Raw genomic sequence first — 18,561 nt, 5'->3', positions numbered from 1 at the left:
CCAAACTGCCTTCCAGAATGATTGCACCATTTTACAATCCCACCAACAATGTATGAGTTCCTTCCCCCCACATTCTCTTCAACATTTATTACTTGCTGTCCTGTTAAACTTTGCCACTCTTACAGGAGTGAGGTGGGGAAACTGCACAGACCCCAGTGATAACCTTGGATCAGAGAGGAACATAATCCGGGGAGTGGGGATGAATTTATTGAGGTACTAAGTCGAATGCCTGGACATAAGGTGAGTATTGCATTTAACTAGCGTGTGGGGGTGAAGAGCTCATTTTTCATGGGAAGATACAGGATTTAGCATGTTCTTGAGAAGGTGGCAATGACAAGAGTCAGTGTTTAGAAATGGAAAGAATTGGTGAGCTCTGGTGGCCTAGTGGTAGGAAACTGCACTGCAATCCCAGAGGTGCGCAGTTCAAATCCAGATGCTCTGCTGAAGAAGGAGGAACAATCGCCTCCTGTACCAGTCAGATCCAATTTGACAGTACACACATAAAAAGAATAAATAAATAAAAATTAGAAATGGAAAGAATCAATGTTTTGTGGAACCATGCATCAAGGTCAGTGTAGAAGAACAAGAGAGTGGGAGGTCTGAGCTCTAGTGGATTTAGGGATGTGAAATTTGTGGGTGGAAAGGAAGAAAGGGTTCACAAATGGGTCTGAAGAACGTGGAGCTCTGGGCACTGAAGCATCACCCAAGTTGTAGAGGGAAGCGTGGACCCAGGGTTGACCTTTGGAGGAGAGTCTTAGAGCTCAGGGTAGGGGGTAGGGTGGGCACCGAAGGGAGGGAAGAGGACCAAGCACTGCCAATCTGTGGTCTTACCCGCATGCCTTCGAACCGAGACAGAGCACGCAGCGGCCTCAGGGCACGGAGGGTCCGCAGGGCTTTGATGGGGGCCATGTCCGAATACTCCAGGATCTTTGCAATCAGGCTTGTCAGTGAGATCTGCATACAGGTAGAGAAAAAAACATCACCCGAGGGTTCCAGAAAGGCAACCTTGGGGGATGGACATGGGGCATCTCTGTCTGCCCTCCTGGATTGCACCTCGTCCCGATCTCCAAGAAGTCTAGAGAGAATACGATCTCTTCTAGCTTGGTAAAGATTTTATTCCTCGCTTATATAAATCCCTGAGTAAGAATTGCACTGTCCCACATTGCCGCCCCATGGAGTGTAGGTGGCTAACTTCCTGAGCTCTTTCTCCTCTAGGGGTGCCCATGACACCGACTCATGACCATCTTGGAACTTCGGTTGACTCTTCTTGTTGTGTTATGTCGAGTCAGAACTGACTCACAGCTGACACTTTGAGAGACACTAAATCACATGGGAGGAGACTGCTCATCTTTCTCCCATGCAGAGAAGTTGGTGGATTCAAACTGAGTGCTTTTGGGTTGGCAGCACAACTCCTTACCATTAAGCCACCAGAGCTCCTGATTGACTCTTAGAGATTGGAAAGATGGTGGTCCTACTGGGCTACCCTGAAAGTTGAGGGATAAAATGGGGATTACAGTGCAATTTCTTACCACCAGGCTATCAGAGCTCCCCTTAAGGATTCCTAATGGTATTTGTCCAGAAAAGTGGGCTGGGAAGAGTCCTGGCCTGGCTGGGGTCTAGTTCCCTTTCCCTACTCAATCTTTGTGATCTTGAATCAGCATCTCGAGAGCCCAGTCTGTACTCTCCCCCTCTGTGAAACAAGGGAGCCAAACTAAGGATTTCAAGGTCTTCAAAGCTCTGACATTCTTCAGTAAGTGTGACTGGTATGTGTCAGTGGGATCTCGCTGTGACAGCTAGCTACGATAAAACGACTGAGCTATGAGCTCTTACTGATCTGTCTGTCAGTGTTTTGTGTTCTTTAAGAGGTGGTCAAAGGACTGTCAGGGACACAAACAGACACAGAGAAATGCTTCTAGTTCCCTGGAGTCTTGAAGCTACCAGGAAGACATAATATCCATAGGTATGAGGCTTGAACCTGACAGAGGTTATGCTGTACAATTCTGTGAGATCCCGCCATGGCACAGAGTTGAACCTTAACTTATCCTGGAAGCTAGGTAAAGATAAACACAGGAAATTCATAAAGGAGGGGTTCACTCTAAGGTACTGCAGCCTCAAGCAATGCCCATTCATTGAATGGGCAGTTTAATTCCATCAGGACGAAGAAGTGAAGGAACTCCCTTCATCCAGGAGAGGCTCCAGTCACCAGCAGGTGGCGCCCAGCTGCCTGGCTGATTGAGGGCAGAGAGGTTTGGAGGGAGTTCTATGCTGGGACCTAGTCAGTCTCTTACTCAGTCCCCTGGAAAGGTTGTCATGGGAGCAAAATCTGCAACTGAAGCAGCCATGGCCTAGACCCTCTCCAGCAAAACCCTGCCTCCCAAGTCCTGCTCCATCACTACTCAGGCGAGTACTGCCCCGGCTGGTCTTCAAGTCTCAGCACTGCATCGTTCTTACCCAATCTCTACTACTCATCTGGTTATGTACATAATCTCGCCTACTCTCAACCTTCACTGGTGCTTTCTCTCGCTTGGAATAAACTCCAGACTCCACAGCATGGGTGATACACACAACCCACTCTTTTCAGTGATGCTTCGTGCATATATTTTACCCAAACCAAATTGTTCACTGAACACCCTTGTGTCTGTGTCTGTCTTTGCTTAGGGTCCTCTTTTTTTTTTTTTTTTTAGTGTGCGTGTACCGTCAAATCAGGTCTGACTGGTACAGGAGGATATTGCACCTCCTTCTCCGGCAGAGCGTCTGGTGGATTCGAACCGTGTTCCTCTGGGATTGCAGTGCAGCTTCTTGCCACTAAGACTGTTCTCTTCAGTCTTCTTCATCTTTGTGGAGATCCTGCACATTTCTAAGCCCCACATGCAACCTCCTACACGAAGCCTTCCCAACCATTCTCCTCCCAGTGGAAGCAGGATTGTGACTCTGTGTCCCCAAGACATTAATGGTCTCCAGCAGTGCTTATCGACCCCAATATGTTTATTTCGCTGTGTGTCGAATCTGTAAAAAGAAAATGTCAATTTCTGTGTGAATAGGGGATTATTTATATCTTCCTTCTTCCCATAGAACTACAGAAGACAATTCTGTACTTCAGTGGTCATCAACATTTGAGAAGTTAAAGGACAGGGACATGCTATCATGGATGGAAGGACAGGAAGACAGAAATGAGAACCACTAGATGGAAAGGTGAGGAATGGCTGCACAAAAGGATGAATAAAAAAAGGTACAAATACAGAGGGAATCATTAGAAAGATGTTAGGAAGGAAAGTATGATTGTAGGGATGGATGGATGGATGGATGGATGGATGGATGGAGGAAGATAGATGACTGAGAAAAATGACTGATAGACGGACAGCTGGTTAGACTAGATGAATGGATAATATTAGTTAATTAATTAAAGATTGATTAGATAAATTAATGAATGGATGAAAGAAAAGAATACACGAACAGATGATGAGTGCAAAAAAGGAAGGACTTTTTTTTGAAATTTTTTTTTACAGCATATTCTTCCCATTTAATTTTTTTTCTCATTCACTCATGGTTGCACATTTTCCTCCCTGCCCACCCCTCCGTCCTCAGTTCGCTTTTCTCTTTGAAAAGGAAAAAAAATAATCTTTCATTGTTATTCAATCCCCTGCCCCACCAAGTCCACAGTCCACTTTACTGTGCATTTCTTTTTCTGAAATCGTATCATGAAAATAAAAAAATTTAAAAATGATAAAAAATAAAAATTAATTTAAAAAATTTAAAAAAAATAAGGAAGGAAGAAGGAGCTAAAAGAAGAAAGGAAAGAGAATAAATGGAGAAAAGGATGCTTGGTTGGAGGTGCATTGAAAGGCTGAAAAGAAGATTAGATGATTGGATAGTTGGATAGAAAGATGAATCAGAAGATGGAAGACTTAAGGATAAAAGGATAGAGAGATGGAAGGAAATTTAGGATGGACAGATAGGCAGAAAGGAAGAGGGAAGGGAGAGTGGGAATGGATGAATGGAAGGAGAGAACTAATGGAGATAGATTATAGATAGATATAGTATAGATATAGATATAGATATAGATATAGATATAGATATAGATATAGATATAGATATAGATATAGATAGATAGTATATAGATGATAGATAGATAGATAGATAAAGAAGGGAGAGATGGATGGATGTTTGGAAAGAAAATGGAAATGGTTAGACAGATAGAAGGAACAATGCCCAGAAGGCGGGATGAATGATTTGAAGGAAGAATCCGTAAGAGGATAGATGAATTGGCTGGATGATCAGGACTGAAACCAGTCAGACTTGCACAGGAGTGCCTGCTTCTAACAGGGGTGGGAGATAGGAGGAAACAGTTCCTCTTCATTTAGAAAGAATTCTTTAATATGCACAAAATTATCACCTGTGACTCACATCTCAGGCCTCACAGCCTGATGCTCGCAGGCCTGCTGTGGGAGGACCTGCCAACATGGGAGGCTGGACAGAATGTTCTGGGCTGGACCCCGTCCAGCTCCAGGAGGCAGGCGTCAAACACAAACACCGATCCCGCGCACCTCTGATGCAGAGACCTTAGGGTTGGGGGCTGCTGGGTGGGGGAGCTGAGAGGAACAACCGACAGGGATCACCCTGCCTGCAGGAACCCTCAGAAGTGCAGCAAATGGTGAGCAAACAGCTCACCTAGAGAACCATGTCATACAATCAAGGGGTTATCTGCCTGGGTACTTAGAACAATGGAGTGGTTAAGAGGAAAGAGAGACCCCCATGACTTTGGGAGGTAGGGAGATTCTTGAGGACCTTGGAGAAGGAGGACTTCTTTGTATTTTTTATGAATCACACATCTAGTACGTGGGGAGTTCTTGGCAAAGTCCTTCATGCAGGCATTAGTGACTACAGGTTACTGTGAATCTGAACACACACACATCATCACCTCTCCAAAGAGAGAGGAGTCAGTGAGGTAAGTTCAGGGGTTCTCAGCTCCGGTGTCACACCGGAGATGCCTGGGGTGTTTTCAAAAATATGATACCTGCTTGCGCCCAAGATGGAAGTGAGGAGAACCTCTGGGAACAGCAGTGCCTGGTCTTTGCATGTTTAAGATCTCCCTACAGCAAGTGTCCTATGCAACCGGACTTAGGACCACTTGTGACGATTAATGTTACGTGTCAACTCAGCCTGGCTCTCATGCTCAGTGGCTTGGCAGAGCTTAGATTGGTTAAACTGTAATCTAATCTATACTTTTCATGATGTGACCAATCATTTGAAAGGGAAGCAGTTTCCCTGGAGGTGCAGCCTTTATCCCAAATACACATAGATGTTTTGCTCTCTCTTGATCATGTACTTTTCTTATTACCTGACCTCCCGTTCCTGGGACACTGGGCTCCAGAATTCTCTGGCCTACTGGCTGCCCGATCAACAGGTGTGAGATTTGCCAGCCTCCACAACCCCCTCTTGAACCAATAGAGGCCTTCGGCCTGTTGCCTGGTCTACAGATTTTGAGTTCATCTGAATTTGCAATCATGTAAGCCAGGAGAGGTCTATAAGCCTGACTCCTGGCCCATCTGTGGGTTTGGACTTGCCAGGTCCTATAACTGCATGAGCCACTTTCTTGAAGCACTTTCTCTCTCTCCTTTGTTTGCATACACAACCTAGTTCACTTCTCTAGAGAACCCACTAAACTAACAAGGCAAACCGTGCTGACTACTCCTTATACATCACACCCTGAAGAGCCTCTCCGGCCGTCTTGCTTTGGATGTAAAATGCAGAGAACAGTAAGTGGTCTTTCCAGTTGGAGGTTCTAGGAATTGGTAACTCACCTCAGCGTCCCCATTGTGCCAGCATCAGATGCTCCCTGGATCTTCACACTCACAGGTGTGCGGGCTGGTCTACCACCCTTTGCTAACTAAATGCTCCAAGTTTCTTTGGAGAAGCCCTCAAGGTGGAGCCTGCAAGCTTCCTTTGCATGGGCTGCAGCTGTTAGTCAGAGGTGAGGAACCCAAGCCCCACACGTGCCCATGAGCCACTCACGTTCACAATGAGGAAGTCCAGCCAGCACCAGGCGTTGGTGAAGTAATTTTTGAAGCCATAGGCCACCCATTTGAGCAGCATCTCCAACACAAAGATGAATGTGAACACTCGGTCAGTGTACTCCAGCAAGGCTTTCACTGTGGGCTTCTCTTCAAGATAGTAGTCTTCAAAGGCCTGGAGGAAGGGGGAACAAGAAGACAGGCTGTGTGGACACTCAGTAACAGCGTGCAGGTCGACAGCCGGTCCTCCCTATAGCTTCTGGGAGTGGAGCTGCAACCCAGCTCTCTGGGGTCGTTTTGTTTTCTCCACCCTCAGGAGGGCAAGAGGACCTTGGGGAAGAAGCATCAGTGAGAGATAAACCCTGAGCGGAGCTCTAGGGGGACAGGAAGCCCCACCTGGATTTGGCAGGGGAGCTGAATGCAGGTGAGAATGGAAACTTTCTCCACGTGGATTTTGTGAGTGAACCAAAGGGATGCTGGTGGTGACTTGGTTTAAAAAGAACAGCTTCAAAGGATGTTCACAGGCAGTTCACATCAATGAAAGTCAGGATCTCCAGCAAGCCCCCTGGAAAAAAGATGTTCTTGCTCACAGATTATCAAGGAAAGGAACATTGAAAGAAAACACCATTTCACCTTTTATCAGATTGGGGAGGATGAAAAAGACTGGGAAAACACCCCAGCATTAGTGTGACAGCGGGGAAGCTGCGGTGGCCATTTAGGTTGGCTGGGAGCTCAGGCCAGCTCAGTCTTTGGGGAAGACAATTTGACAATACGAGTCAAAGCCTCCAGAAACCTATCAATTCTACTTTTTAAAAAAGTTATTTTGTGTGTGTGTACTGTCAAATCGGATCTGACAGATACAGGAGGAGATTGTCCCTCCTTCTCCAGCAGAGCATCTGGTGAATTTGAACCGCTCTCCTCTGGGATTGCAGTGCAGCTTCTTGCCACTAGGTCACCAGAGCTCGCTGTAAATTCGACTTTTAAGAATTTATCCTACAACATGTAGTTGAGGCTGTTGATGGGCCACCTCAATCCTTTCTAAGGGGCCAATGACCCCAGCTCTCATCTGCAGAGAGAGTTCTAAGAGCTTGCAGGTACCCCTTCCCCCCAAGAACCTCCCTGAGCTGAAAGGAATTGTCCCCACCTCCAGAAGTTCTTAGGCAGCTCTATCCTTCCCTGGGGGGACAGCTCATAGTCAGGGTGCTTTGTGGAGGCTACTCCGTAGCTTCGAAATAGATCAGATCGGTGAGGCCATTTATATTCCGGAGGTCTCCCTGGATTAGACTGAAGCTAGATTTCCTTGGGAAAAAAAGACATCATGCTTGGATAGATCTTGGAACAACTGTAGCCAGAGTACTCTTGGGAAGCAAGGATGACAAAGCTTCATCACATGTACTTTGGGCATATTGTTGGGAGAGGCTGTTCCTTGGAGAGGACATCGCACTTGGGAAGGTGGAGGGTCAGTGAAAGAAAGGAAGACCCTCAATGAAATGAATTGTCACTGTGACAACAGCTCAAGTGTGTCAGAGATGATGAGGATGACACAGGATAGGACAGGTTTAAGATCTTGTTTATAGGGTTGTTATGAGTAATACTTGACTCGGTGGCACCTAACAACAACGACAACATTGACAACAACATCAGCTGCATTCTCTACTCTTAAGGAGCCCTGGTGGCATAGTGTGTAACATATCAAGCTATAGATAAATTGCACTGGGAAAGTCTGCTGTCAGGGACCTCTCCATAGTACTGAAGAGCAACGATGTCAGTCTGGAGACTAAGGTGCGCCTGATACAGGCCATTGTTTTTGCTGTTACTTGCTATGCATCAGAGAGCTGGACAATGACTAGGGGAACTGATGCCTTTCAGCTGTGGTGCTGGAGAAGATTGTTGAATAAACCATGGACTGCTAGGAGAACAGATAAATTCATCTTGGAGAGGGTGAAGCCAGGTTGCTCCTTGGAGGCAAGGATTCTGAAGCTTCGTCTGACATACTTTAGGCATGTTGTAAGGAGGGACCAGTCCTTGGAGAGGGACACTGTGCTTGGGAGGGTGGAGGGACAGCATAGGAGAGGCAGACCCTTGATGAGATGGATTGATTCCATGACTGGGGTTATAGGAGCATGTGAATCAGAGACAGTGAGATTGGCACAGGATAGAGCAGGGTTTAGGGCTGTTGTACATAGGGTGGCTATGAGTCACAGGCGACTCGATGGCACATAATAACAACCACCACCACCACCACCACCACCACCTATAGTTTGGTGTTTTGGATCCACCAACTGCCCAGTGGGAGGAAGTTGGGCGATCTCCTCCTGTAAAGACTTTCAACCTCAGAAACTCAACCACTATGAGTTGAAATAAATTTGGTGGCAATGGAGTTCGCTCTCCTGGCTGTCTGGTGGGACAAAAAATGTCTGCTAACCAAAGAGCTTGCTGCGAAGGGTCAAGGACTGCAGCCTTCAGTATGGACTAAGGCTCAACGTCAAGAAGACAAAGATTCTCGCCACTGGACCAATTGGCAGTGTCAGGATGGATGATGAAGAGATTGAGAGTGTTCAGAGCTTCAGTTTGCTTGGCTCCACAGTCAACACTCTTGGTACCAGCAGTCAGGAAATCAAAAAGCGTATCGCGATAGGAAAGTCTGCCGTTAGGGACCTCTCAAACGTACTCAGGAGCAACAGTGTCTCTCTGGAGACTAAGGTGCGCCTGATACAGGTCATGGTATTTGCAATCGCTTGTTATGCATCAGAGAGTTGGACAATGACTAGGGAGAACAGAAGGAGAGTGGATGCTTTTGAGCTGTGGTGCTGGAGAAGGGTACTGAATGTACCCTGGACTGCCAGGAAAACAAACAGATCCATCTTGGAGAGGATTAAACCAAGCTGCTCCTTGGAGGCAAGGATTCTGGGGCTTCGTCTGACATACTTTGGACATGTTGCCAGGAGGGACGGGTCCTTGGAGAGGGACATCATGCTTGGGAGGGTGGAGGGACAGCGCAGGAGGGGAAGACCCTCTATGAGATGGATTGATTCGGTGACTGGGGTAATCGGGATGGGTGTGTCAGAGGCAGTGCGGTTGGCGCAGGATAGAGCAGGGTTTAGAGCTGTTGTGCATAGGGTTGCTATGAGTCGGAAACGACTCGATGGCACATAACAACAACAACCAAAGAGCTAGTGGTTCGAGTGTACCCAGAGGCAGATCAGAAGAAAGGCCTGCAGATTTGCTTCTGAAGTGCCAAAGCCAGTGAAGATCCCAGGCCCTGCTCTGGGGCTCCCAGGAGGTGGGATCAGCTTAGAGACAAAGGCGTTAGCTCCCTCTCTCCTCTCCCTCTGCTCTATGCTCTGGTTCCCTTGAACCTTTCTCCTGACAGATCCCGTTGACAAATTGCTTGTACGGAGTGTCTGCTTCAGGTTCTGCACACAGGACTAGATCTAAGGTGGGAAGTGGTCCAATCTCCAGAGAGGGAAACACACAGGGCTATTCATAGCTATTAGAAGTTAACACAGGGACTGATTAAATAAGTCACAGTACATTTACATAACAGAATCCCCTGCAAGCCATAAAGGAATGTAGGGTGAGAATATCCACAGAGAAAATGGATGTCTTACAGAATGCTTAAATGTGGCTTCCTTTCTGCGATATTTATGTATCACATGCACAAGAAAAATGGGGAGGAGGTCCATCAAAATGCTTTCAAAGTGAGCTTCTCCCCAGATGATGGGAAAATGCTGTGGCTGCCTTCTCTTTGCATTTTTCTATAATTTCCAAGTTGTTTTTTTCATTTTTTAAAGTTTGTACTTTGTCAGAGGAAAACCCTTTTTAAAAAATGCTCAAAGTGGAAGCATAAACCAAAAAAAAAACCCCTCCACCCCAATGCCTGGAAAATCTGTTCTGACTCGTGATGACCCTCCCAGGTGATAAATGTTATAGGAGCAGATTTCCTCATCTTTGTCTGCATGGTGTAGAGGGTGGGTTAGAACTGCTGACTGTCAGGTGAGCAGACTGGCATTTAATCCACTGTGTCACTCATAATTGTGTGCCTTCAAGTTGGAACTGACTCATAGCTGACCCTGCAAGGGGTTTCAAGAGGCATTTAATCACATGGGAAGAGATTGCCCATCTTTCCCTCACAGAGCAGCTGGTGGGTTTGAACCGCATGCCTTTGGAGTTGCAGCACAGCTTTTTTCCACTAGCCGACCAGACTATGTCACTACACTATGTCACTGCTGTTTTTCTGTGCTGTCGATTCAAAACTGACTCGTAGCTCACTCTCCAGCAGGTTTTCAGAGACAGTAAGTTGCATGGGAAGAGCTTGCCCATCCTTCTCCTGCAGAGAAGCTGGTGGATTTGAACCACGTGCCTTTGAAATTGCAGCACAGCTTTTACTTCTGGACCACCAGAGCTCCCACTATGTCACTGTTACTGTCGTTAGGTACCGTCAAGTAGAGTGTGACTCATAGCGACTCTCTGAAGAGCTGACCTGAACCTTGTCCTATCCTGTGCCATCCTCATCTCTTTGACACATTGGAGTCAGTTCCTGAGATCACAGTGTCAATCCAAGTTGTTGGAGATATTCTTCTCTTTTGCTGACACTCCATGTTTCCGAGCATGATTGTCCTTCCAATGAAGAGTCTCTCCTGTTGGGAAGCAGGAGCGGCATCCACGTCCTAAACAACATGCCTCCAGAAATTCTATGAACTTTGGTAGATGGTGATAGCTGTAGAGGGGCTTCAGGCCTTTTGTTCATAGGGTAGCTATGAGTCTTGCTCGACTCGAAGGCAATCAACAGCGACAACAACAACAACAGTGTTCCCTAAAAGCATAAAAAAGACTAAATCTAATATGAGCCTGGTCAGTCTCTTGGGGAAGTGGAGACATGTTGGGGGCAGAGCCACTGGAGCTGAAGGAGTTGTAGGGTCTGAGCTCACAGCTGGGGATGCCGGGAAGGAGCAAGGCAGAGTGGAGAAGTGAGGAGAGAAAGCCCAGGAGAGGGCACGAGTCCATGAGATAATGAGAAGTACACGCAGCCAACAGTCAGCGTGGTCATTACTTTTTAGCAAGGAAGGTAGGAAAGGAAGGCAAGAAGGGAGAGTGGGAAAGCACTGGCCGGCCCCCTCCTCCCCTGGAATTCAGTCTTTGTGACCACCACAGTGTTGAGGCTGCTGTGGTCAAGGTGGACATGCTGGGGCACAGGGCAGACCCCACCATCTGTTCTCCTCACTGCAGCCGTGATGCCTGCATAGCCCCTTTTCCTTGGAATGTTCTCTTACCCTGGTTTTTGGGTCCCTACTGCCTGAGTTTTCTCTCCCACCTCTCAGCTTCTGCCTTCTTATTCTCGTCTGATTCTCACTAAGGTGGATGGCACATGGTCAAGCACCATTCCTGGGACGTCTGGCACTTAAGTACGTGTCCATTAGGGACAAAGACAAAGTGAAGAAAAATGAGGATGAAAAATGAGGAGAAGGGGCTCTAGTTCTAACCCTTGAACTAAGTAGCTAGGACCTTGACAAGTCACTTGACTGACGCCTTAGGTCTTTGCCTCCTCTGAGTAAACACCCCACAATGGTAGATGATGAGCCCCCTCCCAGTGTCTACCTAGGGCTACAGTTGAGATGATTCATCACAGAATACAGAGCGTCATCTTTGCTCACTTGGCAATGCAGAGATGCAGCTAGATGCTCAGGAAAGTTTCCTAACTGGGAACCTTTTCCCATAAGGCCTTGCTGCAGGGTGGACCAGCAACCAGGAGGGAGCTTGTTGGGAAATGCAAATTCTCAGGTCCCACCTCACATCCACTGAATCACAATCTGCATTTTACTAAGCTCCCCAGGGGATTCCATTTTGAGAAGTGCTGCTATAACGATTTGCTGTCAGCTTTGAAGGAGTAATAATAGTGTTTGCAAGTAGTCTGAGAAGACAAGGTAAGAAAGCCTTCTTAGTACCGGATTTTAACAGACGGGCTGGTGTGTTTAGGCAAGGGGGTGGGAAGGTTAGCAGGGGGAAGCCAGGGGACTTCGGGATCAAATGGATATGAAGGTAAAGGTGTATTTTACTCCTAAAAAACTAGGTGACCTTGGACAGATTCCTTAAACCCGTTGAGATGCTGTATAAATAATGTTAAATATAAAAATCAGCACACAACCAATTTCTATGAGATGGAGGTCAAATATTTCTCAGATTTACAAATTCTCCAAACCGATTTAAGATATGGCAAGGCTCTAACATCCAGCAGGACTCAAAGGCTGTATTTATAGTTATGTGGTTTATTAAGGAATGGGGTACAACTTGGTATCAGCATCATTATGCTATATCACAGGACCTAGATAAGAAAGCACGGAGACAAAATTTCCTTTCTTCAGTACAGGAAGCCTTGCTCAGACCAGCTTGGTCCTGCCATCACCAGCTCTGCCTCTGGGCCCCTCTAGCCCTCTCATTGTCATTTCAGCTCTTTTAGGAGGTCCCTTGCTGCCTTTCTCTCTCTCTTTCTCTTCTCTTCGCTTCGCTTCTCTCTGCTTCTCTTCCGCTTCTCATACCGCTCCTTTTTGTGTCTAAAAATCTTTATAGGCTTGGCTGCATATGTTTAAACAATGCCTTGTCAAATTCAAGGCACAGCCCCTCCCAGTAGGAGCCACAGATTGACCAATCTCCTCCCACTAGGTCACAGACACTTCATTTGCCTAGTAGAGTACAACTCCCCTCATTTGCATAGTTTTTTGACCATTCCCTGGGCAGGCTGCAGCCCAGGACCAGACAAAAAGTATCAAAACTAAATTGCTTACAATTTAACCCAGAAAATGTCAATCAACCTGGACAAAAGTAACAAACCTTTTGGGTAGATTCTAGCAAAAAAAAAAAATTTTTTTTTTTTTAAAAAACCTCAAAAATCTCATGCTGTTTTTTGGGGTTTTTTTAAGGAATCAAGGCAAAGAAAGTCTTATCACCACAGGGATAGTTTTTGAGTATCCCCCTCTGTGAAGGAGAATGGCACATTCACTGCTTGAAATATTAACAGGCCAGGCCGAGGACACTTGAACACCCAGCATGCCTTGCTGTGAAGAGAGGCCCTTCAATGAAAGCAAAACACAAACAGAACCCTGTCCAGCGATGGCCACTACATCCAAAAGGTGGAAGAAGCCAACATGCCCATCAACAGATGAACAGATAAACACAGTGTAGTGTAGTGTGTGCACAGAACAGAATAGTACTGAGCCATGAAGAGACATGAAGCTCGGGTGAGCGCCCCAATATTGATGACCTTGGAAACATTATGCTGAGTTAAAATCGTCAGCCACCAAAGGAGACACAATGATCTTATTTCTACGAGACAAGCAGCTATTCAGAAAAATAAGGATTATTAGTGGCTACCAGGGGTGGGAAGGGGGTAAGGGAAGTTTTGTATATGGGACTTTAAATTTATGACAAAGGCTGTGGAATAAGTTGAAAAATGAAATTGATAAAGGTTGCACAATGTGAAGAATGTAATTAGTGTCATGAATTTTAGAAGTACGAATCGTTGAGTTGGTGAATGTTTTGGTGGGTATGTTTCCACCACAATATTTTATAAAAGGGGAAAAAAAGACAAAACCGGGAGCCTTTGTGGCAGAGTACAGCTCTCCTTAAAGCCGCAAGTTGGGGGTATTCGGCTCAGGAGTCAGGGGAGCTCAGGGAGGCTTTTCCAGGGCCTTGGGGACCCCCACCCTGCCACCCTCGTACCAGCGCTCCGCTGCTGAGCAGAATCATGAAGATGATGAAACTCTCGAACCAGCTGTGCTCCACGATGAGGAAGCAGGTCTTACGGAGCCGCCAGCCCACGCTCCACGGGGCCTTGGAGGTGTCCACTCTGCAGGACGGGCAGCGGCGCATGCAGCCTGTGGGCAGAGGGGACGGACGGCGGACGATGTCCGGCTAGATCAGAGGACCATTCCTACTCCAAACCTGCATCTCCTCTGAACCCACTCTCCATCCTACTGGAAAAGAATTCTTTTCTAGAATATGTGAGAAGACCGGCTTCTCCCAGGCAGCCTCTCCATCCTGTCCTCCAGGTGTTCCTCTCCATCATCCAACCTGCCCACTCTGAAGTCCTCCTCAGCCAACCTCCCAGATACCAACGGTCCCTGTCCCTGCGCACACCCAGCTCATGTCTCCCGGGAAGCCCAGAAAGCCTGGTGGTATCTGAGGAGTTCTGACTGGAGTCCAAGCTAGACTGAAGGGTGGTGGGATAGCGGGGATGGGACCTGAGTCTGGCCGGGTCCAGCTCTCAGTCAAGGAGAACGGGCCGTTCAGTGAAGTTGGTCATTTTTCAAATGTGTTGAGACCACAATTACCTTCATAACAAGAACTGTTTATTCTCCCTTGTACAGATACTTATTGAGGACATATTGTATGCTTCATGGTTCTGGACACTGAGGAAAAAGGAAGTGAATAATATACAGGTTCGGTGAAAATGATACAAATGTTCAGGTCTTTCGTAGGGTCGCTATGAGTTGTCGATGATTCGAAGGCACTTAACAACAACAACAACCCTTAAGAGTTACCTGATAGATAAGGGGAAATAAACACATCATGACCGCTGGCCTTTCAGGTCTCCAGTCAGGAGCATTTATAGTGGTGAGGACAGAGGTGACCTTTTCCCTTTCTGATCTCAAGGGGGCTGGTTTGAAACCCCTGAGGAGATTTTGAGGGTGACAATGGGTGTGCCCTCAAGCTTTCTTCCCTTTGTCATGTCTGAAATGATGTGTGATGGAGACGTCAATGCGAGGCTGCTGAGAGTGGTGGGCACTTACGTTTGACCCTGGCCCCTCGAGCCTTAGATAGAGGGGTATAGAAGAGACCCTGTGAGTGAGTCTCCCAGTCATGTCCACGTGAGAAGGCCACCGCCACGGTTTTACCTTCTGTGAAGCAGTCGTCTGGCTCCTCGAGCTCGTCCACCAGCTCAGGGATCTTCCTCAAGATCTCCTCTGGGTCCGGGCAGTCCACCGTGCTGCCCTCTGAAGAGCTCGTGTCATCCACACCCTGCAGGGCAGAGACGGGGGGCAGTGAGCTCAGCTCTCAGAGGGGCCCGGTAGATCCACAAAAGGACCACCTAAAGGTCAGATTGGCCAGGAGCTCCGGGCTATGGGGTGGGCCCAGGAACTCGAGCCCCCTCAGGCCACCACCTCCTGCATGTGTTCATTGCCTCACCAGCTGAGGCCCGGAACAGGGATGCTATCCGTCAAGTCCCAGAGGTTCAACTGCTAGAGGCCTCAGACTCTTAGGACCCTGATGGAGTGCTGATGAGGGCTGAGACACCGTAATTATACCCATAAAGACTGTCAGCGTTCTCGGGGCTTGAATATTTAATCAGGGAGCAGCCCCGCAAGGGCCTTCTGCCCTCCCCACAGCCCCAGCCCTGTAATGTCTCCAGATGAATTCAATTAGGAGTTGTAGCTGCTCTCTCATTAGTGAACCTGATAGCTGGACTAATGGACCCAAATGGTGGGGTGGGTCCCCATCTGCTCTCCGGCCCCTCCCTGCCTGTCCAGGGTCATGGACTGAAAACGAAAATAAGATCAGCACCCAGCGGATGTGTACTGAAAACACCACACTGAGAGAAGAAGCCAGGGTGTCCACGAGACAGATGAGACAACCTGTGTCCAGCAAGGGAGCGCTGGTGGCCTAGTGGCAAGAAGCTGCACTGCAATCCCAAAGGCATGTGGTTCGAGGTCACCAGCTGCTCTGCGGAAGAAGGATGGGCAATCTTCTCCAGTGGGATTAACTGCCTCTGAAAACCTGCCAGGGGGTCGGCTATGGGTTGGTTCTGGCTCGATGGTACACAACAATAACAGCAACTTTGTGCAGCAAGACCAAGTGACTTAATGCGCCCCAAACCCCACCTCAGCCACTCTCGCCTCTCACTTCGCTGTGGTCAGTCAGTTTGTCAAGCTGACGGGATGTTAGGAATGAATGACATTTCCCTTATCATTGCCTAAAGAGCTTCGGTAGGACAGGGGCTCCTGAGGACAGGAGTTAAGCCCTCAGCTCCTAGCCAAAAGGTCAGCAGTTCAAAAGGTTGGTGGTTCGAATCCACCCCATGGATTTTATCTTAGAAAGTCCTATCTCTCCTTCACTGGAGGGGGAACCAGCCCAAAGCTCATCCTGTAACAGGTTTTCGGTTAACATCCCAGCGTTTAACCACTGCACTGCCAAGGGCTCCTTCTTGAAAGCTCTTGTGTTAAATATAAGAACTGGATTTGGTACGTCCACACAGAGAGAGGACGGTGACAAGCACTGGCAAAGATGAACCAAAAACTAAACCCACAGCGGGCACAGGGATTCTGACTTGTGCTGACCCATTCATAAGGTCCATACAGGCCCATAGAGTGTTCCTTTCTGTATTCTCTATGGAAGCAAATTGCTGACCTTTCTTCCGCTCTGGGTAGTTTCAAACTGCCAACATTTAGGTTACTAGTCAAACGCAAATTTTACGTCCACCCATTAGGCTCAAGTACCTAAAACCCCATTGTCCTGGAGTCAAAATATGTGAACTGTCCCATGGAGTTTCCAAGACTGTCAACCTTTACCTGAGCGAGGCCAGCCTTATCACTCTGCAGAGTGGTGGATGGATTTGAACCGCTGAGGAGAGCAGTCTTTAGGTGAGCTGAGAACTGACAGTCTTACAGAGACTGCATTTTTAGCTGGAAATTGTCATGTGGACCAAAGAAAGCGGAGGAGAGTCCCAGGGAGGACTCCCTCACCCATGACCGACTCCATCCCTCATCTCCTGCCTCTGAAAGAGATTTCACTTGCTTTGTGCCTTTTTCCTGTCCTTTCCACCGCCCCCCACCTTGGCTGTCAACTTTTGGGCTCTTGGTCTGTTTCAAGCAGGAGCTATATACTCTTGACAAGCAGAATTTCAATGGAGTCACAGAACCCACCTACAAAGCAAGCACTGCCATTCTGTTTAGTAGATAGAGAAACGGAGGCTCAGAGTAGTTGCAGAGCTGTCCTTGAATCAGACCTGTGGAACGTCATTCTTTACTGCTGTCCCTACAACCAGCCTGGGGCGAGTCTGGGGCAACGGTGGGGTGAGACTGTGGCAACGCCTGTGGTGCAAGCGGAAAGCCATGCTGAATGGTCTAGGAACTAGGCTCACCCACTTAGTGCTGTTGAACTGGTTCCACCTCATAGCCGTTTCCCGGCTTGGAAATCTCAGCTGGAGGAGACTGCCTGTCATCTCCCCATGGAGTGGCTGGTGGCTTTGAACTGCTTGGGACACTCAGGGTTTTGGTTACAGCGTTACACTACAAGCTACGACATCAGGGACTTGAAAATTCCCAGGATGAGAAATGAAGCCACGAGGTCCAGTGTAGCCTGGAATGGCCCCCTCTCCATCCTGCCAGCCCTACCGTTCGTTCACTGGTCAGGGTTTAGTCGGTTGACACACACTTCCTAAACCACATGCCTGGAAACCCGGAGGAACTACGATAGTTTTAGAAAGGCTTCAGATCTTTTGTTCACAGGGTCACTATGAGACTCAACAGCGATCAACAACAACAGCAACAGGAATCTCCCGTACGTACCTCTGCAGGGTTCTTGGGGTCAGCGTCCTCTGGCCTCTTCTCCCCCAGATACGGAGCCAGGTCCTCAGAGGACAAGCGAGAACCTGGGCTCCTGGGTGCCAGGTGGTCCTCAAACCTCTCACCTTGCTGCGGTTGCTCCTGCTAGTAAGAGAGAAATCCATCTGAGTCCTCTCAGATTTAGAGAGATCTTGTACATCACAGACTGGCCGAGATAAGGGCCCAATATTCACCACCTCACATATAATATACTCCTGGGGAGTGAGTATTACGATTGCACAGACAGAAAGGTTTGGATTTGACTTTTGGCTTCATTACTTACAAGCTGTGTGATGTTAGGCAAATTATTTAGCCTCTCTGATCTTGGCTTTCCCCATTTGCAAAACTGAGAAGCCACGACCTACCTCATTTTGTTGCAACGACTGTGTCCATGTTTGTAAAATGCTCTGCGCAAAATGCCTGGCGCAATAGGTGTCACCCTTGATCATTATTCCTTGTCCAGAGGTCAAAGGGAGAGTTATTTTAGCCATCCGGGGTCTCCCAAGGACCCCGAGGGAACTGAGAATGCCCCTGAGTAGTAGACAGTCAGCACCAAGTTCATGTCCCTTACTCCGGGGTGGGTGATGCCCTACCCTCGGCTGTCACCCGAACAAAGACATCTAAAATATGGCAGCTGATAAGAGCAGCTGCTAGAACATGAAGTGACAGCCTCTTCAGAGGAAGAGGTATGGAAGTGCACAGCTGAGCCCACTTAGTGGCCTGGCCAGCAGCCCTGCCTGTCCCCACAGGGATCTCTCTCTCTTCTTCCCTCTCTATCTTGTGCAGAAGAGGTTAATGAGGGCTGGGATGCCAACTTAAGGTGGTAAGAGGTTGTGCAAAGCAAAGAAAAAGACGTATTACCAAATGCCTCAAAAATTAAAAATATTTTTTAATTAATTTAGTTTGTTTATTTTTCATTTCAGTGAACATCTACAGAGATTTTGGAATTCCAT

The 18,561-nt window shown here is 47.6% G+C and overlaps 1 protein-coding gene across 1 annotated transcript in view; it reads right to left on the bottom strand.

Moving 5' to 3' along the window:
- The window catches only part of SCN10A (sodium channel, voltage-gated, type X, alpha subunit), a 127,240-nt gene that overhangs the window by 22,824 nt on the left and 85,855 nt on the right, over positions 1 to 18,561 (bottom strand). Inside the window, exons 17-21 of the mRNA XM_006890648.1 lie at positions 17,573 to 17,713; positions 14,903 to 15,026; positions 13,728 to 13,882; positions 6,013 to 6,186; positions 832 to 954 (exon numbers count right to left, since the gene is read on the bottom strand). Coding sequence (XP_006890710.1) covers positions 832 to 954; positions 6,013 to 6,186; positions 13,728 to 13,882; positions 14,903 to 15,026; positions 17,573 to 17,713 — 717 coding nt within the window. The remainder of the gene's footprint in view (positions 1 to 831; positions 955 to 6,012; positions 6,187 to 13,727; positions 13,883 to 14,902; positions 15,027 to 17,572; positions 17,714 to 18,561) is intronic.

The sequence above is a fragment of the Elephantulus edwardii genome, unplaced genomic scaffold (genome assembly GCF_000299155.1).
Source record: "Elephantulus edwardii isolate Elephantulus edwardi_28Jun2011 unplaced genomic scaffold, EleEdw1.0 scaffold00091, whole genome shotgun sequence".
NCBI lineage: Eukaryota > Metazoa > Chordata > Mammalia > Macroscelidea > Macroscelididae > Elephantulus > Elephantulus edwardii.
Note: the sequence above shows the minus strand (reverse complement) of the source record. Positions and strands in the feature narration are given on the sequence as shown.